This window comes from Syngnathus acus, chromosome 3, assembly GCF_901709675.1.
Source record: "Syngnathus acus chromosome 3, fSynAcu1.2, whole genome shotgun sequence".
NCBI lineage: Eukaryota > Metazoa > Chordata > Actinopteri > Syngnathiformes > Syngnathidae > Syngnathus > Syngnathus acus.
The window spans coordinates 10,177,450-10,198,872 of NC_051089.1; the positions used below are offsets into that span (position 1 = coordinate 10,177,450).

General features: G+C 43.9%; 1 protein-coding gene across 6 annotated transcripts in view; it reads left to right on the forward strand.

The window, feature by feature from the left end:
* zfhx3 (zinc finger homeobox 3) overlaps window positions 1–21,423 on the forward strand; it is a 217,061-nt gene that overhangs the window by 129,050 nt on the left and 66,588 nt on the right. For 5 of the 6 annotated variants that reach the window (XM_037247285.1, XM_037247283.1, XM_037247284.1 and 2 more), the window contains 3 exons: window positions 3,476–6,034; window positions 6,606–7,185; window positions 8,771–9,267. In XM_037247285.1, coding sequence (XP_037103180.1) covers window positions 3,512–6,034; window positions 6,606–7,185; window positions 8,771–9,267 — 3,600 coding nt within the window. In that variant the 5' untranslated portion in view covers window positions 3,476–3,511. The remainder of the gene's footprint in view (window positions 1–3,475; window positions 6,035–6,605; window positions 7,186–8,770; window positions 9,268–21,423) is intronic. The other variant, XM_037247286.1, reaches the window with a different exon arrangement.

Genomic DNA, 21,423 nt, shown 5'->3' on the forward strand with positions numbered 1-21,423 from the left:
TGCGAGTGCACCGTTGCCATTTATTTTTTCCAGACTATGTGATTGGAGCACTAACCAATTCCAAGTACAGATACTTGATGATGCAATTATGTCTTGCAATTGTGACGATTGTTGTCTTTTAATCGAATATTTTTCAGAAACACAAAACCAATGTTTACCTTACATAGCACAATTTTCACTCAAGTATAAAAATGTTTAGAAAATCCGGTCATTACTGTAACGTGAACATCCCACTGCATGTTTTTCGGTTGGGCTTGCTACACATTTTACTGTCATGTAGCCTGTGACACAATCATTTCAACAATTTCAGGTTTAAACAGCGGAGCACTTTTTGGAAGTGGTGCGCAGGTGTGCTTGCACACTGAAAATATAAAGATGTCCCCAGATTCTACTGTGTAACTGCGCAAAGAATATTTCATTTTCTTTTTGATAGACAGTTTCACTCGTATTGCTGTTGGCAAACGACTCATTCAAACGAACAAATCTTTTGAGTGAATGTACTGAATGCAATCACTTCTGAGGAACTGATTCGTTCCTTTCTCTCTTCAGTTGAGCGCAGCCACAAACGTGTACCGCATGAGAAATTCCCCTGCAACCTGCAACGGTGCCTGAGCGCAAAGGGGCTCCCGACAAGGCGGTGGGTTTCCTGGGCGTCTCGGTCTCGCTCAAAATGTGCAGATGTACATGTATCAGCATTTCTAGTTGACGTTCACTTCTGTTGCTCTCGATACTCTGATGCAAAGCCGTAACTTAGCACTTGAGAGCACACATTTGGGAACAGGTCGAAAGCAACCCATGCAAGGACCCCCTTGGAGAAACAGCCTATTCTGAACAAATGGCTACTCCTTCTGAAGCGTCATCTGGCAGCATTATCATCTCCATCCTTGGACATTTCATCCTCATTTGTCCAGAAAACACTCACCTACTCATAACTAAACGTTGTTTTCTATTCTTGTCAAATGACCTATTCTCAAGCTTCCCTCTATCTCGTTTGTTAGCATATTGGAAAGAAGTGAAGTATGACTTTTTAGGGGGGGTTTACATAAAGCTTTGAAGGCAGGTGGAAACAAGATTCCGCAGTGAAACAGACCCTGATATCGGCCAAGGAATTCAGCTTTTTCTTCCTTCCCATTATCTCTCATTGTGAGTTGAAGTTTGTTTGGGTTCTGTACGGTTCAGCATGAGTACAGAAGCAATGTTGACATCATTTTCAGCTTACATTCAAAGGAAATTTCTTGTGTAAATATCACAGTGTAAACCATTATATAAAGCCACGATAAAGATTCAAGAGTTTTAGTCACTTTTTAGTTGAACACACTTAGCACACGCAGACACCGGCCTCCTCCACTTCTTGTCTTGTCGGACCGAGTCGCTTTGTCTGTGTCTTGGACTTGTTTGGTGCCTCCTAGAGATTAAAGCTTTTCCCTCCCTTAAACAGGTGTCACTGAGCCAGGCACAGTCTCAGAGACAAGCATTATATCATCGAGCCCATCTGCGACTTACTGTCTCCAGACAATCCCATAGCTCATCAGTAACCACTGCGCTTTATTGAATTACACCATCTTGATTTTAAAGGCCAATTCTGTTTTCTGTAAGCAGCGGATGCAACCATAGTGGTGTAGCACTGAAAAAGTGCCACCCTGTACACTTCTGATTGCGTCAAATAGTTTATACTGGAGCAGGAATGATGGCTATACTGTATACTGTAAATACAACAACGATTACCACTTAATTCCAACTCATCAGGGAACCCTTGGAGGTCAATAGCTACGTTCCCATTGACACACTTGTGACAAGTGACGCACTGACAATCTGGTGTTGATTTGAGCAGTCATTTGTTTAAAGCATTATTATGCGATTATCGTTATTGCAGAAATTGATCGGGAAATAGCGGCGCATCTTGTGGATGATATTTCGTTCAGTCCTTTAGGTGGCAATACATGCATTACAAAGTAGTTAAATTATTCTGATCATTTAATTCATGAATGCATAATTTCACAAAGCGTTACTGTCTACTAGACATGTAGAATTTTTGCAGCGTTCCTCTCAATTCCCTTTTCCCATTAATTTGACTGCGTGTGAAGCCCATAACTGCTTATTAATCCAGTGGATAATAAATGCCCACAAGTAGTTCCCACATTCAATAAGGCCGATATCCCAAAAATCATATTTTGCCACATTAAGCAAGTTGGGCTGAAAAGCCTGACAGTGTGTTTTTATTCAATTCAGGGGCCACGGTTGTGAACTTGTGTCGAGTGTAAACAAAATAATAATGAACCGAACCATACAAATAATATCAATTTTTGGCTTCACTCGCTTCATCATTATTGAAAGTGTTCTGTGCACTTACTGCATTTCTTTGTTATTCCTTCCATGAATTCCATCTTATGCCTTTGCCCTCACAATATTCAGTGTTATTGCTGAACGTGGATATCTTTTGTATGAATGTCTGAGAGGTTTCAGGTATGTTGTGTGGGTGAGAGGCTCATCAGACATTCATGAAAAGTGAGACAGACATTATCAATCTCTCCTCTCCCTCACTGCTTGGGTGTGGGGGTAGACTCCACTGCTAAAATTTGCATCCATAAGTAAATAAGTAAATAAATCAAGTGCAAGCAATGAATGTGCTAATCAGCCGGGGGATGACGGCAGGCCTGGTGCTGGGAAACTTTGCTCATGTAATATGCAGCACAGGGGGGTTAAAGGGCAGCACAGAGTTATTGGTTTTAGCCCGATTGCCCCCTTTAATCAATGCTAGCTGCATCCTTTAATAAAAAGTATTAGCTCAGCAGTATGGAGCGTTATCATTTTATCTATTCTGTGCTCTACATTGAAGGCAGTGTTGGGCCTCTGTGGTGCTCAGGGCATAGCCAGATCCCAAAAGCTCAGCTACCATTTATTTGTTCAAGGATGGGGGATGGTTGTATTGTTGAGCCAGGAGGTTGAACTGTGAGAGGCAAGATCATAACACAGCCGCAGTCAAGTCTAAATTTTTGGCGGATAGAAAATTCTTTGATTGCTGCAGTTAATACGTGTTTCAAAATTTCCATTTTGAAGTGTAAATGGTGATAGGGTTACGAATTTTAATTTTAGCCGCAGTTTTCACTTTTTCTGCAGGTTATGTAAATGTTCAAAGTGCTGATATCTGACATCTATTTGATCCATTACACTTTGCTGTTTCTCCTTTTTTTGACTGCAAGTTAATTAAAAATAGATGTAGGATTTTGCAGCATATAAGATTAAGAATGTTGTTCAGAAGATGAAGATAAAAGATGCTACCTTCCTGGTATGGCAGGAAGATGAATCATTCTATTGTTTCAGTGGATAACTTTGTGTAATGAGCACTGACATTTTTTACAGTCATTTTCTAGAATACTTCTAGAGAGTAAATAGTACATTATATGGTTTATATGGGTTTCACTGGCTCTTGCTCCTTTGCATGTAACGCAAATTTGTCTTTTGTGTGTGTCCTCAGGCCTGGATGCGATGAACGCCTCATGTAGGCATCAGCATGGACAGCTGTGAGTCTCCCGTGTTTTCTGGGACAGACGATGGGCTCAGCTCCTCCCAGCAGCAGCAGCAGCAGCAGCGGCAGCAGCAGCAGCAGCAGCAGCAGCAACCTCCACAGCCCTGGAACGATCACCCTAGCTTGCAGCTTCCTTGCGCCAACCAGGCCGCTTCCCTGGACCCGTTGTCCTTTTCTGCCCCTTATCCTTCTCAATCCGAAAACCCTTGTGCTCTTCATGACGAGGTGAGGGAACTGCAGTCTCTGCAGTCCCAGCCAAAACAAACATCCAGCCAGGCTCACCGGGATAGCCCTGCCACTGGTCAGCTGCATTCCAAGAGAGAGGGCCGAGAGGGAGAGGAGCGGGACAGATTGAGCTGTGGAGAAGAGGAAGAATCGGAGGATTTGGACGAAATGGAAATCGACAGCTGTTTCCCAAGTCTTCAACCCTTTCCCGGGGTAGTGATGGCTCAAGGCGCAGGGGGCATGCCCACTCTTCTGCGTCATCAGCCCGCACAAGGGCGAGGTGGGCCTGAGAGTGGAAGTGAAGAAGGAGAGGAGGAAGAGGAAGAGGAGAGTAGTGATGTGGAGAACTTGGCTGGAGAGATCGTCTACCAACCCGATGGCTCCGCCTACATCGTTGAGAGCCTCAGTCAGCTCATCCAAAGCGGTGGGAGCATGGTTCCCAGCCTGCTTCCCACAAACTCTCTCGCTAGTGGGGGAAAACCCGGGGAACCGGCCGGGACGTCATCCTCGGTCTACCCTCAGATCATCAACACGTTTCACATAGCCTCGTCCTTTGGGAAGTGGTTTGGCAATTCAGACCAAGGTTTCTCCAATACCTCATCCATGGCAGGCCTCAGTCCTGTCCTGCACAGTTTTCGTGTCTTTGATGTGCGGCACAAAAGTAACAAGGATTACCTTAACAGCGATGGGTCTGCCAAGAAGTCCTGTGTATCCAAAGATGTTCCTAACAATGTGGATTTCTCCAAATTTGATGGTTTGGCCCTGTATGGCAAGGGTAAGCCTATTCTCATGTGTTTTCTCTGCAAGCTGTCCTTTGGTTACGCGCGTTCCTTTGCCACCCATGCTGTCCATGACCACCGCATGACGCTGTGTGAGGATGAACGCCGTCTATTAGGGGACAACCATGCATCTGCTATCATCCAGGGGATTGGAAAAGACAAAGAGCCCCTCATCAGCTTCCTGGAACCAAAAACTAAGGGCACTCCTGTGCCACCTCCCCTGCTTCCTATGAACTCTGGCCAGAGCTTTTATGGCACGTTTAGTGGTGTCCATTTGGAGGCTGGAAGCAGCAGTGGAGGCAGCGAGACCCTCCTGAACAAAGACTCTGACTCTAGCCTCCAGCAGCAGCAGCAGACGCAGCAAACCCCGCTAAGCTCTGTCTTGTCTCTTGGAAGGCTGGGCACTCCCAAAGCACCCACTCTTCCCTCAACCCCAGGCTCTGCCAAAGACTCCAGTGCCCCGTCTTTACATGGGGGGAGAACAGAGGAGCCTACCGGGAACGAGTTGGCTTACAAGGGAAACGATGGGGCCAGCGAGGGCCTTGGCAGTACGACACACCTCGCTAGCCAGGTGGGGGGTTCAGAAGAAGAGGAAGGGGAACCGTTATTAGGGGAAGAAGATGAGGTGGAGGCAGAAGGCACTGTGGTGACCAGTGGTGTTAATAGTAGCAGTGGTGGAGGTGATGCAGGGGAACCAGCTATCTCAAACCAAAGCATTTCCAAATCTCCTTTATTAATGCCTAGTAGCACTCTCCAGCCTTCTGCCTGCACCCCTGCGGTCAGTTACACGCGAAACAGTAAATCCCCTGCTTCCACTTCTTCCTCTGTCAAGGAGGAGGTTTCCGCTACAGAAGGTGGGGGGAGAACCTCAGAGCTCCCTCTGAGCTTTAACTGCCAGGGAACTACCGTTCCCATGGCAATGGCAGCAGCCAATGTCAGAAAGAGTGAGGAGGACACTGCTGGCACTTCTTCCTCACCTCTATCCTCCAACGCTGCTGCTGATGAAAGTGCCAATCGAGATAGTGCCACAGCTCCAGAACCAAATGATTGCCCGGCTGAGGAAGAGGAGGAAAATGGATCCCTTCTGCAGCAACACCACATGCACCACCATCATCATCACCTGCATTCATCATTGCATGGCCACATTCACCCCCAACCCAGCGGTTCCTGTGACATAACAGGGGTGAATGACTGTTCACAAAACCATGGGCCCGGTGGCAGTGGAGGAAGTGGGGTGGAATGCCCTAAATGTGACACCGTTCTAGGTTCCTCGCGCTCTTTGGGTGGTCACATGACCATGATGCATTCGCGTAACTCATGCAAGACACTCAAGTGTCCCAAATGCAACTGGCATTACAAATATCAACAGACTTTGGAGGCTCATATGAAAGAAAAGCACCCAGATTCTGGAGGCTCTTGTGTGTTCTGCAGCAGCGGTCAAAGTCATCCTCGTCTGGCGCGTGGAGAAAGCTATACATGTGGATACAAACCTTTCAGATGTGAGGTATGTAACATATTCAACTTTTTAAGGAGATGGTAAAAGGTCCGGGGCTGGGGGCGTATTAGCCATTTCGTTGTCCTCAGGCGGTGCAGTTCAGAGTTCTTTGTGCAGTGGAAATTCAAGTGACCAACTCATATTTTTTTTCCTGTGCTCTATGATGGCAGGAAGCTCAGCTTGCTTCACATTAGACAGCAGCTTGACAAAGGGTGAATAATTGTTTCATCAAAAAAGAGGCTTCAAGGTGCTTTAGGGACTGCCGTTCAAATAATGCAGTGTAACAACCTTATGTTCCCTTTATTCATATACATAATTACTGTATGTTTTCATAAAGTATAGTATTATGAATTAATATTTGTCCTCATTATTATACACATTACACCAGGTTTTGTTGTTTTGAGGGGAGGCTGGAATGCATCAAGGGCATTTCCATTCATTTCTATAGATAAATATGATTTGAGATACAAATGTTTTGAGTTAAAGTCATGGTCTTGGAATAAACAAAATCCACATCTCAAGGCACTATTGTATTTGCTTGTATTGATTCATATGTGATTGGTTTGCCTATGTTCTCCAGGTATGTAACTACTCAACAACCACTAAGGGGAACCTAAGCATCCACATGCAGTCAGATAAACACCTAAACAACATGCAGACACTGCAGAACGGAGGCTCAATCGGATCAGCGCAGGAACAGGTGTTTGGACATGGCCCAGGAGGCGTGGTGGCCGTGCCCTCTGTGACCCAGGCCAGTAGCCACCATCCGGCCCACCACCACCCCACACAGTCCTCCGCCCATGTAAGTGGACCGTGCGGTGCCCCCTCACCGACCAAGCCAAAGAGCAAACCGACTTGGCGCTGTGAGGTATGCGACTACGAAACCAACGTGGCGCGGAACCTCCGCATCCACATGACCAGCGAGAAGCACATGCACAACATGATGCTCCTCCAGCAGAACGTGACTCAAATGCAACACGGCCGACTGGCGCTGGGAGCTATGCCCTCGCCCTCCGAGGCTGAGCTCTACCAGTATTACCTGACACAGAACATGAGCCTACCGCCAGGCCTCAAGATAGACCCAACAGGACCTGAGGCCCAGTTCCTAATGGGGGGCTTTCCTTTAGATCCCAGCATGGCTGCCTTGACCCCCGCACTGGGTGAGTTTGTTCTCTAATTAAATGTCTCTTGCACTGCTAAATCACCACAGTCCTTATGCAATTAGTATCTAGGTTTACCTCTATATGGAGCAAATGGCATTTTCTGTTCCACTTGAAAGTTCACCACCTAATCAAAATCTAAATTTACGCTTAAATATAGCTCAAGCTGTGTTTGCATTTTGATACCTTAAAAGGATTTTGCAGAAATGTTTGTACAATTGCTTTTCAGCTCTTTTTATTTAAGCATCTCGAGCTTCTAATTCAATCCCCCAAATACGTTGGGTCTGTTGTTGTGCATTCCTGTTTATTATTTTATTTCTATTTATTATTTTATTTACTTTGCGATAACCAATTTTCCTGTGAGCACAAGGTTAACGAGTTGGGGCAAAATTTACTTTCCATTACTTCCCCCCCAAAGACAGCACATTTCAGCCTTTTTATATCATTATTCCCAAAATGCTGCTGAAGCTGACAATTTAAGTTTCAATTTTTTCCCCCCATTTTTTTATTTATTCACCAGCTAGTGTAGTTATGTACATATTTTATCATGGCCAAAGAAGGAAGGTTAGAGGGCTCAGCATGGGCAATTAACCACCACAGCAGCATGTTTGCCGTTCCCGTTACAACCCCACAGTTTGTGCAGACTTGTCTGCAACTGTTGCCAATTCAAAGACACAAACAGGAATTGATTGCTGTGACTAATGTTTTTCCCTCTCCACCATCTGGTTCATTTTCCTGTGAGGTGAGTTCTAATAAGCATGTTACTAGGGAGGCAAGGATGACACACAAAAGGTTCGTAAATGTCAGTTATGTCATCCCTGCACCCCCCCCAACACATAACGCACAAAAATAATCATACGATTGTATGGTATAAGACGTACAGTTAGGGTTTGGTGAGAGATGTAACTTCATCCACTCCCTGCCCGAGAATGATTATTCCCAGCACTTAAATGATGTCGAACAAGGTGATGGTGCGTGAGAGAGCTGAAAAGAGGAAGGGCTGACATTAGTTTGGGAAAACAATTACACATCTGCTTACCAGAGCATTGATTTGGGAAACATAGCTTTAAACAAACAACAAAAAGGGGAGTCGGGATGTGAGCCTGGTTTGGGGGGGGGAGGCTCTATGAGATACCTTTTTGACTTTGGTCTATTTCCCAGAATTTCTTTTCCTGTGCATGAATGAATAAATTGCTTAAATATTTATGTTCTTTACTAAAGACTGCTTGAATTTTAGAATTGTATGTGTTTATTTTTTAACAACACCAGCGTGCATTCATGTCAATGTTCATTTTACAGTCCAATAATGCGCAGTGTAAATAATGAGGTGAGCTCAAAAGTTGCACCTAGGAAAGGATGCATGGGAACAGACCCATTTACAATATTATTCCACTGTACAACCGAAAATAGGAACGTTTACATCGGCAATAAATGAGCGCTTGTTATTGAGACACAATTTGGTCTTTGAGCTAAATTAAAATTTCTTAAACTTGAAATATGTTAAGTTTCATGATGAATTTTCAAACTGTCTTCATTTTCCACTTCTCTTATTTTCTCCTTGTCTGTCTGTTTCTACACATCCAAGTAGGTGGGGACATCCCGATGGATATGCGCCTGGGCAGTGGCCAGTTGGTGTCAGAGGAGCTAATGACCTTGGGAGAAAGTCTATCACAAACTAGCGACCCTTCGCTCAAGCTCTTCCAGTGCGCTGTGTGCAACCGCTTCACCACCGACAACCTGGATGTCCTCGGCATCCACATGGGGGCTGAGCGCAGCCTGCCCGAAGAGGAGTGGCGTGCCGTGGTGGGCGACTCTCATCAGTGCAAGTTGTGCCACTACACCACTCAACTCAAGGCCAATTTCCAGCTCCACTGCAAGACGGACAAGCACGTTCAAAAGTACCAGCTTGTGGCCCATATTAAGGAGGGAGGCAAAGGCAACGAATGGCGACTGAAATGCGTGGCCATTGGCAACCCGGTACACCTGAAGTGCAACGCTTGCGACTACTACACCAACAGCTTGGAGAAGTTGAGGATGCACACAGTCAATTCCCGACATGAGGCTAGCCTCAAACTTTACAAGGTCAGTGGTCCTCTAACTGTTTCACTTTATTCACACTAAGCAAAAAGCTGCGATGCACCGAAATATCCCCAATATTTGAAATTCTTAAAAACCTGCGATGCACTGAGACGGACCGCAAAATAGCGAGGGATCACTGTAGTCCAAAAGCAATGCAGTCATGGCATTTTTGGTCATACCCTTGCTGGTCACTCAATAGAATGAAGGCCACATTGCTTCCATGTGAGGAACACAGCAGACAAAGCTGCTCTTAGATGTGGGGTGGATCACTTGGAGACGAATGAAGAAGTGCGAGTAGACAGAGGTTTGGTGCTAATACTCCCCGGAGCAGGAGAGGCTGAATCGTTCTCGACAGCCGTATTGATTTTTGCTGGACTTGGAGCTTCACCTTCTCCTCTAATCATTCCATAATAGCCAATGGATGAACACTCTCCGAACAAATGGCCATAAATCTAACAGCCCTGATTCCACTTAGGTACCTATCCTGTGAGTCTGCGGTTTGACCACTCCACACTTAACCCAAACTGGCACATACACACGCGTAGAATAAGCACACACAACAAATCAGACACATAACACATCCTTTCTGTAAGTCATTGCATACACTGCAATAAATTCTTAGACAAACGGTACATATATATATATATATATACATATATATTTATATATGTATATATATATACATATACGTATATATTTCTATATTTATTTATATATATATATATATTTATATATATATATTTATATATATATTTATATATTTATATGTCTTCTCATATGTTGACTTGATTTAATGTTCACTCCCTTGCCTAAAGTGGTTCTTTTACAGAAAATTTGAATTTGTCCGCTTTTTTTATATAGGTTTATTTTATAGTATATTTTAACAGGCACAAATTAAAAGGCATGTGAGGAAATGTGCTGTCCAATCACGTTAAGAGCGCAATTTCAAGTGGTCTGCAAAGCCCCTCGAAAAGACCGTCCATAAAATAATTCTGCTTTATGAATACTTTATTGCAACCACCCTGCATAGTAAGCACTGCTCCTGTCTCTGAGGCCTTTACACCGAAACAACATGAGAGAGAAATCAATGTTCATGGTTTGGTTAAAGGGGAAGGTGAGAGACAGGCTCCAGCTAAAGTCATCAAAGAGGTCCAGGGGACGAGGAGGCGGAGGCTAGTTTGGCCTGTAAAAATAACAGGAAAATCCCCGGGCTCACATGCACCTTAAGAATGCATAGAGCAATGAGTCAGGAGTGTCTTCAGCTTGCATAGACAACAAATGCCAGACTTACCCTGGCCCACATTCTAATGAGAGTCTTGCATTCAACCAGATTAGATTCTGGCAACCTCTCTCTCCTCCTCACACCTTTTGGGAGGGATGGATTGCTATTGTTGTCCCGGCGGATGTACCGTGCACTTTATATTACATTATATGTGTGATTTCCTCTGCAGCAAACCCAAGAGAAAAAGAGAGCCAGATTTTCTTCTGTGTCTTTTTCCGCTCAAGTTTTTAAGAGAAGACATATGTCATAGCGCTGCTCGGGCTGTGGAGGGATTAAATATGTACAACACATCTAGGAATGATCATTTTTATGACTTAAGCCTCTTACGTTGGCTCCATGTTTCTTAAAACCAGTGAATCTTCAGGGTAAAACTGTCCAGAACTCACCTGCATTCTCACCCCGAGATGATCTCATAAGCCCGCCTCAAACCTCAACCAAACTCAAGAAGAAGAAAAAACAACACGTACATGTTGACAAGTATTATTTTATGACTTGGCATTTTATGACTCGAAAATGTGATTAGCGGACAACAACTACATGGTTCTAAGACCTCTTGGCAGCACTGACTCTACACTTGGTGTCACAGTCTTAGCACTGTTGAATTTATTGTCCTGGTGGCAATACTGGCAGACACAAACCTATATTAGCCCACGCCTGTAACCCTTCACTTGGCATTTCATCTAGGCACAAAAAAGGAAAATCCCCACGCATCTACTCCTCCCTAAATAAATCTGATACAAATAGCTAAATTTTGAAAATAAATCACATCAGCATAAACAGTGTAAGATGTGGGTGCCGTGTGAGATACGTTGCCAGAATCAAACTGGTTTGCATTAAACAGGCCCTTTGTGTGCACAGCTCTATATAAATTGGAGCCTATAATTACTGGAATTAAAAAGGGAGGTTGAAACCTAGAGCTAAGCTGCATGGGATAATTTGAGAGTCTGTGGTATGTGGCCCATATTAGGGCTTTCTAAAAATATCAACCCCACCACCTCATGTATTGGAATGTTCCAAAAGACCACAGAAACATCCAGCAAGTTACCCTAACCGCACACTTTGGGGGGGGGGGGGGGGGTGATGACTTCTTCTGTCCTCTCTGATGACAGATTCCATTCTAAGTAATATTGGCTCTGCCAAGTTCCTCTTGTGCTGTGAGCCTGAACTTGTATACAGTGTTTTCCGACTAGACGTGTCTTCTAGCTCTCATTTTTCAGTTGTACATGTGAATATGATAGCCCTGATACTAACAGCCAGCCTCAAGGCAAACTATGTGTTAGTTTGGAGGTGAGAGGAGTGGAACTAATCCAAGCTCTTAGGCTCTGGCTGCTCTGGCCAGACAGAATGGGTGGGGCCAAACCAGTCCCCAGCTTCCAGTCAAAGGTTCGGGAAAAGGGGAGGAACTTGGGTGGTGCGGTGGTGGGGGGGAGTTAGCTGGCAACCTTCCTTGTCTCGCGGGCCGGTGCAATCGGCGGTAATTGAGATTGATTGAATGTTATTTTTCTTCTTGCAAATGTAGTCCATTAGCTTGGCACTTGCATAATCAGTTTAGAGCGCAGTTAGCTGAATGTAATCATGTTCCTCAGTGTCTGCGCGCACAAAATCCACTCCAGATGCCGCTCGGCCATGGTCTGAGAGGCAGAGTGCTGTCACTATCAAAAGGGGGATCTTTCTTGAAAGTCTTGACACCCCTGTCTCCAAGGCTGGTCCTGCACTGTTGAGCATATGCAAACTTTTCAAGTGGCTCACTCCAGTTTAAATGTGCCGTATGTGTTATACCTACAGAATTTCTGAACATATGATCTGCTCTTTGTATATTCGAACTTACAGTGCAAAGTGGAGTGCAGGGGCTGGCCAGTGAACAAACGCAAAACATCTGTCTTGGACGGTGATCGTACAATTATTTTACACTTGAGTGCGTTCCAGAAGTATTAGTGTACGCTGCAGCAGCAGGAGGCGTACGCATCTGTAGAATCCACAGAGCAAAGAAGAAAATAGACTGTAAAGCAAATGAAGGGATTAGCAGCCGCATGGCATCAGCATGTTTCGCTGATCATCCCGTTTCACTGGCTTGCAGGTTGGATGATCTCTTTACATTCGTGATTAGACCTGCCACCATTGATTTCTGCAGTGAGCTATAGTCTGTGCTTGGGGGACTATCACAAGTAGGTCGTAGTTCCACACTTGGCGCATTACGCAAGGCCAAGTACAACTGGCAAAACAGATGGCTGACATCGATGAGTTTCCAGGTTTGACCCGTCATCGGGGTTATCGAATGTTTTTGCCCCTGCTGGTCTGTGCTGGCCAATTTGAATAATTTCCCGAAGGTTAGAACTTTTTGAGAGCACTCTAATCAGTTTACATGTGCAATGAGAGAAAAAGGATGTCAGGTAATGTTAGAAGCTACTTGGCAAAGTGACGTCCAGCCGGAGCTTGGCCTAACCCTCTAGAAAGCTATGGAGGTGTAGGAGAAAGATGGAGAGAGGGAGTGGGGGGGGGCAGGAGGGTGGGAAGGAGAGATACTCTAATTATCATGGCTTGCCTATGATTGTTCAGTAATAGTGCTCAGTGGGAAAGGTTGCAGCAGTTCCAGTAAGAGCTGAGCGCTGATTTACTGGTACTACCGCTCTAATAAAGCGCGTGCTGCACATCCTGGGAGACAGCCCATTCTCCCATTTTACATGCATAAGCTTTTGATTGCACACGGAAGAAGACATAGCCACACACCTCTTATAAATTACAGTTAATCATCACGTATTTGGGACTTCTCCCCGATTCTTTTTGGTTTACACGTGTTTGTCATCAGTCCACGTGTTATCTACAGTTAATTAGGCTGATAGGTCAATCAAGTCCAAATACAGATCAAGTCTTTCAGGCCACTAAACCAATTGTGATCATTAACCTGTCTAATTTGGTGCTTAGCCCTTCTTGAGACCAATTTTAAACTAAAACCATCTGGAATGTCTTATAATCCATGAGACTGTGCAGTTCAATAAGGACAAAACACCATTAATATTTTAGCAGGCTATTGCCTCGCTGCTTTGAGTCAACATTTTTTGTTTACATGTAATCTCATTTGAAGTTGCATCATGGCTCTACAATAGTCAGTCTATCTAGTGACCTTTGGCCACAACACCTGATGGACAGTGTCAGTGGGCAGATAAATGTTCTGCCAGCTGGACAATCTTGTGACTCCATGTAGTCCCTAAACTGAAGGGATGGAGAGAGTGAGGCAGGCAGGCTTACCGGCTCTGTGCCATCAATACATCAGTGGCTTAGCCACCAGATTAATGGCCTCCGCGTGGTTGGAGCTGCAAAACTACTCAGCTCTGAGGTCTGTGTTCAGTAGGGCTTTACATGAAAGCAAGTTAGGGTGAAGGGACTGATGGGGAGACAGGATACCTCCTCACTTATGGACCTGGAGCACCACACAGGGACCGATGTTCTGTTTGGACTTACCCTACTGAGTAGGGCTGTGGGACATGTACAGTATATTGTGTTAAGTTATGGATATGTGGACTTCGCTGTTGATTCGTTTCAATGTCCTTGCCTTTTTTCACCTGTCAATATACTGTATCACCATAAAAGAGTTTGCCCCCGAATTTATTTATACATTTAGCTTAGAACTACAACAGCCTTAACATCCATAGGTGCATGAATTTAATGGAAAAATGAATGATGAATGAAAAAAGTTGTCTTTCAGAAGGAGAGCTATTTGTCTGTCTAGCCTCTTTGCCCTGTTTGTGTGGAAGCGGCCAGCTTCAACACTGATTACATTGTCTGTACAAAAGTACATCATTGTACCTTTAAGGAGTAAAAAAGCTAATCACCTGAGTGGCATGCGCAAAGGTTCCACCTTGGGAACATATCGGTAAATCTTGATTCTTGGTAGGCACCTTATTTGAAAGCGGGAACATTGGTGTGATCTGTACCCTGAGGACAAAAATTGCCATATATAGATTTTTTATTTCTGATTTGTAAGAAGCCCAAATGAGGGAAGATTCTGGTAGCTTTTTACAAGTTCTCTTACCCGATTGAGGTGCATCAATTACATTTGGATTAGAGAACACTTGTTTGTGGGCCATAAACCACATAGACCTAGAGATATTCACTCCTCAAACCTAATTTTTGAGGAGACTACAAAATCTAGGTTGACCCATCAAGACTTAAAGTGGGTTTGGTGCTGGATGTTCATCCGTGTTTTGCCTAATTTGCCATGTGCTGGAGTCAAAGGTTCGAACTGGGAGCTATAAATCTATCGATGTTATGCGGATGATCTTTCCTCCAGATGTAGAAGAAAAGATCTCATTCTTCAGTAATTAAACGACGCAGCCCCGAGTGTCATGCGGTTTTTATTGGGGCCTCTGGAAAATATCATTTGCATCTTGTTTTCTCATCATGTGTCTGATTCTTCAATACAAACTATGGAAAAAAGGATAGAGAATAGAATCCCTTGTTTAAATTATTAGGTAGTGATGTCAGATGTAGCGCTGGGGAACGTTGGGTGGAGGCTCAAAGGGGTCAAAGGCATAGTATTGGAATAGAGGCCATTTTATAGTTCCTCAGATGAAGTATTTTGAGGGGGGAACGTTCTTTTTCAGCACCAGGAATGTTCCCAAACGTTATCTTTCCCACGGGTGTCGTCTTCTACACCTGTGTTTTACTTTAAACCTTCTCCCAGAATAAGAGGGAAGGGGCTTGAGTGGGAGAAAGTGATAGTGAATGAAAGAGAGAGGCACCATGAACAGTTGGGGATAAGAATGCTCTTTAGCTTCTCAAGGGCGCCGATACATTATGGCCTTAACATTCCTCCATGACAAACTGATACCCAAAATAGACAGGGTAGTCTAGGGGAAAAAACGTTTTAACGCCAAGGCTCGAAATACCTTTTTTTTCTTTGAGGGGCAGGAGCTTTCATTACAATGACTTCATTTGAGGAGCAAAATTAGGTGAATCCCAGGGACCTGAAGCAATATTACAAATGAACAATTGGTTTCCTTTTTTTTACATAATCAGCAGTTTTTTATTTCTGAATTTCACATTCTGAATAGCTGCGAATTACTTTTTTGACTAGAAACGTTCACATCCACAAAGATGCCCTTGGCAGATCATTTTGTTGTGTCAGTCAATATCGGCGAGTCAAGTCAGCTATAGCCTTGAAATGAAGAACAGCTGGATAATTCAAACATAAATCCTCACTTCAGATGACATAGCTCTGTCACTAATTAGGAATTTCCTTAATATGTGCTCGTTAGGTTGGAGTAGCCATATTGAAACAATTTGCTGTCTGCACAGCTACCGTTAAAGTGACAGCTCTTGGACCTGTTCAGAATTGGAAATGGTGGAATCTGGAATCCAGTTTATGGCTCAAATGATTGATGTTGAAAGGCACACAAACACACGCACACGCAATCTTGTCCAGGGAGGATATCATTTCCTTGGTGTGTTTGCTTGTTAGCAAGATGATTGGAAAAAGAACTTAATCATTTTCCAAAATGTGTTAATTCAATTTTTTCCATATTGTGTGTGGATGTTTGAGAAAGAGCTAGGGAAGATAATGGAACTGTAGATGTGAGCACCGACTTTGATGCGGGCAGATGGTTATATGCCCATCGATTTAAATCAGTGACAGCCTGTTAAATTAGAGCTTGAACATGGTTTTGGGATGGTGTTATATTGGGGCGCAATTGGTCTTGCTGGCCATATTAGAATGAACAACTTGAGCGAAGAATGATTTTTAAAGTCATGAGGATTCCTCCCGACAGCGACAACATTTTGACGATATTGTTTGTGGAACGCCATGCATGTATGCAAGACAGCTCACATCTAGATTTCAAATGAGTGTTGGTGCAATGGACTCCGCCCAGTTTTCAACTTAACTTTTAAATCATTTGACATGATGAAGCCATCTCCACAAAGTCAGAGGTTTATATACGAAAATCAAACACCATCTGCCATCCCTGATCAGACGCAACAGCCATCAGGCCAGGGTTACCAAGGCAGAACAGGAAAAGCCATTAACTGCCAATCTCTGCATCGATCGACAAGCCAGCTCACCACCGTCACCCCGTCACCCCCCCCCTGCCCGCAGAAAACACACACGTTTTATGCACCCTTACTGTACAGTGTGTAGCATTGCATTAACATGGTCTTTGTTGTTGTCCATCCACGTTACGTGTTGGCAAAAAGCTAGTCCAATTGGTTTTATCCCTGCTTGAACCAACTTATCTTTTTTAATTATCTGGAGTGTAGATTGCAAGATCAACATTCTGCAGTTTAGATTAAGGTTGTCTTTTTTTTTAATGGCAGCTCAGCAAACACAATGTGTACATCGAAAGGCAGTCAAGATGCAGTTTAAAAGATATTTCCTTCTGAGCGTTGCTTGGTTATCTCCTCGTTAATGTAATGCATCTCAGTGAAGTCCACTGCCCTGTCAAGTTGAAAACAGACAATCTACCCTGCTTAGCTCACACACACACGTGTGTATATATATATATATATATATGTATATTTATTTATTTATATATGTATATATATATTTATTTATTTATATATGTAAAAGGAAACTAATAGAGGCAGTGAAGGGCAGCAAAAAAAGAAAAATTGATCCCACCCTCCTCTTTGTTTCCATCCAGTTTTGTGGTAGTGAGAGTCATTAGAAGAATATTTGCCCATTTCCCAATTTAACAGATATGTTGTGTATCACGGTGATCTGGATCAGAGGTCAGGGCCAAGGGGAGCAATTACACAGCATGGATCCAGAATCTCTGGGCCTGTCCCATTGTGTGTTCTGTTGGCAGAAGCAGATAGGTGAGCTAAAAAGGATGCAGAGGCCACGCGTATTGAATGTGGTTATATTATTTATTTTTAAGCTTTTCGACTGATGGTGTTGCATTAGTCAAGGGCATTTGCATGCATGTCAGTGCACCTCAGGCACTGACAGGCAACCAATGTTTTTAGATTCAATATGTCAAAAATCATTTAGTAATGAACAATGCTTTACAATAATGAAAGTGATTAAGAATAAAATGCCTGACCTTCTTTTACTGGTTTGTGATAGATGTGCGCCAGCCTGGTAATTTCTCATATTGTTTTAGTGCTAGCATCAGGGCTAATATTATTTTCAGTTCAACCGCTAAAATCATCTGCCATCACAGACATGCATGACTTAGCGTCAGACCAAAACGCTCTGTCCTACATTAACTTCAATGTGATATTAGCAACTTCACCTCAGGCAGCTTGTACACAAATGAAAATCAAGTCAAACAAGTTATCCCATGGAAGCAGATTGCCCAATTACTGTAGTACCAATTACTGCTTTCAAATGTCTCCCTATTACACATAATCTTATCAAGTATGACAGTACAGCATGTGCACATTTCAGATTTTATTAGCACCTCCTTAAAATTGTTGTGGTCCAGTCAGCCTTTTCAGGAGCCACACAATGGCCTACAACAAAGCTGATATGATAAATGAAACCTGGAGCCTTGACATGTTGCATCTGTGGTGGCCTCGTGCAAGCATACACACGAGAAGAAGGGAGGGAGGGAAGGCGGGCAGAGATAGAACCCAGACTAGCCATTTTCCTCATTCAGCACATAAATATTTGTGCAGCTGATTTATAAACAGTTGAACAAGGGAAGAGATGAAAGTGAGCAGTGATGTTTAGATAAACCCCTTTTTTGCATCCTATTAATGACAACACTATATATCACCAGGCCTATTGCCCAGTCTAACTTTGAGTCCATTCCATGTACCCATCCTTGGCTTTTCGACCTGGGTACTGACTTCTGTCAGAGGTCAGGGACATTTTAGGTGTTTTTCTGGCATTGTCACAGTAGCAGTGCACTGAGGAGGAGTCAATGTGTAGCGCTGGTGGTGTGCTAGCATTTGTCACAGTGGACAGCTGCACATGCTTATTCTGGCAGCCAGCTGGTCAGACGCAACACAAAGGCAAAGTCTCCTGTACAGCAGTTACAAGGGATTAGGAAAGGGGGGTGAGTCCTTGTGTGTTTAGCCTACGCATGCGTCGGGGCTTGCAAAAACAGCATACGTCCAAATATTGTAGTGTACAGAAAACAGCTGTATATAAATATACATGGATTTACCATGTCCTGGCCCAGCCCCCATCAGATTTACTCTGGAACCAAAAGGTAACCTCTTCCGCCTCTGTCCGTTTCCTTGATTAATAACAGCTCTAAGAGAGGAGGAGGAGGATGAAGATGGCTGCTCACTGACCTCTGTGGGAGGGAGAATAGTCTTGGTAATGTATGGGGGGGCAGAGAGAGAGAGAGAGAGAGAGAGAGAGAGAGAGAGAGAGAGATGCTCGTATCTTCCCTCTTATTGGGTGCCAACTGTGCCTCTTCTCTTATGGTCAGGTCTGTAAATATTGGGGGATCAACACAATTCCCATCGTTTTTCCTCTAAACACGTTGAAACAAGTAGTGCTGAACTGCAGATTTTCAGCTTTAATTTAATGCTATTTATAGCTAAATCAAGAGAGCGGTGTTGGAATTACAAGGGTTTGTATGCAGTTTATGCCTCCCACCTTTTACGGGACCAAAAGTAATTCACAATCATAAATGAAATGTTCACTTTTTTAATTCTTGCTTGCAAATCCTTTGCAGGCACTTACAACCTGAAATCTGGAACACAAAGACATCACCAGATGCGGAATTTCAACTGTGGTGATGCTCTGCTAGGCCTTTATTGAAACTGTCTTCAGTTCTGGCTTGTTCTTGGGCCGTTTCCCTTGTAGTTTTGTATTTAGCATGTGCAATGCATGCTCAATCATATTCAGATTCCAATTCGACAATGGGGAAATGTTCCTCATTTTACAGTATAATCTTAGCTGAATAGGCCAAGCCCTCACTTTGCCTGTTTGTATTGTTTATGAAGTGTAAGCCCGATCAGACAGGCAGCCATCATAGGAGGAGTGGAGCGAGCGTGGACTGCAGATTGTTTTCAGGCTGCCGTGTCTCAGTTTGTGTGTGGAGAGTTCAAAGTCCTGCTCAACATCAGAGGGCTGATGCTGAGTGAGGCTGACTAGCTGCAGCCTGTGGTCTGCGAAGGGTTACTGAATTATTACTGACGGTTTCGGGGGTAACTGTCCGACCACGGGACGGAGGAATATTAATCATTTATTTGATTGTCCGCATGTGCTGATTAATCAATTTGAGTAGGATCTGCAGGATTAACTACCCTATTATTCGCCGTGCACGAAGAGATGGGAGAGATAAGACTTTAAAATATCATATTCCATTTATCAAGTATTTTTAGGTCTCTACTGATGAAGGTGAAGTAAAAACCGAGGCGAGATTAGGGCGAGCCGCAACACGGGGGCAGTAGGATAACCGCGGAGGGGGAGGGCAAAAAAAGTCTCTTAACTGCAGCTTGTGAGCTATTTCAGAAGATGGGTGAAAGGCAGAGCTTTGTATTTCCTCAAACCTGGCACAGAAAATCAAGTTGTGCAGCTGCGAGTGAGAGAGCAGCGAGGAAAGGGGGGTGGGGAGACGAGAGAAACAGGAAGTTGATGGGAAAATGATAGCTGTCTCCACCTGGAGTACAGCGTGAGCCGTATGGTCTGCGGGAAGGCAAAGGAAAGAGGGCTGCTCCATGACTACGTACTCTCTTTAGGTAAGAACTTGAACTTCTCCAACAATCTTATTACTCCTGTTTACCCACTTTCCTATCTTTGTAGTCTATAAATTCTCAATCTGCCAACTGTTTAATGTGTTGTGTCATGTGGTAATGCCTTTGATTCCGACATGCCTCCCTTTGTAAATACAAGAAGCCCTTAAAAAGGCTGTGGTTTCTTTACAAGCATGGCGCCCCCGGCGCTTTGGTTGGGAATGCACTGACAGGGACTGGAAGAGTCAGTGAGAGAGCGCGAGGTGGTTAGAAACTGTATACTCTTCCCATTGCTCCTCTTGCCAAGCATTCTTCTTTCTGCCTTTGGTTGTGCAGGCAGGCAGGCAGGCAGGCAGGCGGGCGGGCAGGGAGCAAGAAATGTGAGAGGGAGGAGCATAGGCTCTCTCCTGGCTCAACACTGCACCATCATTATGCACTTTTCAGCAGGTTTTACCTTTAACACTTTCCTCTCAGGGTTGAGATTAGTGCTCTCCGTGCTTGATTTACTGCACAATTACCCAACAGGAGCGCTAGCTAATCAATAAACAGGAAGGGGCAAAGTGGTCGTCTTTGAACCGCAGTTTGAAGGCTTTTTCAAGCACTTTGTGTACTGTTTGCTTGTGTGGGATGCCAGCCTTTAAAATATCTATCAGGGGTTATATCAGGCACACCTCTTTTCCTTTTCTCTATAAAAACACATTTGCAGCACTCAACTACTCAAGTGGAAAGTGGCACATCTAATTTCTGCCCCTATGCTGAGGTCAGAGGTCAGGAACAAACTGTCTAAGGACCTTCACTAAAAATAATCAGTTATCATTGTTTATGTATGAAAGTATTTTCCAAAGCAAGTATTTTCTTAGCCACATCGCCATCTTACAATGCTCTCCCGTCACTTAGGATATAGCGGCACATATCCACAAGTGTCTGTTCATATTTTTATTTTTTTTGTGAAATCAGGTGTGATCAGGTGAGATTCCAGGCTTGGCCGACTTTGCTTCAAGATTAATGGTGGGACAGAGTTTTTATGTGTGTGGTGCTCAGTGTTGTTAAACCCATGATTTTCTATCATTGTGTGAGGTCTCTCATGGAGAAATAATCTAAAAATTGAAAAATACTTTGGTCTGTAGCAGGCCTTAGATGTGCACTTAAGGCAGCCAGCGTAATGGCGCCTGCCCCGCTCACACTCACCACACTGAGTCGCCAAGACAATTCTTTTCTGGGACTTGGAAACACTTTTTGCATGACGG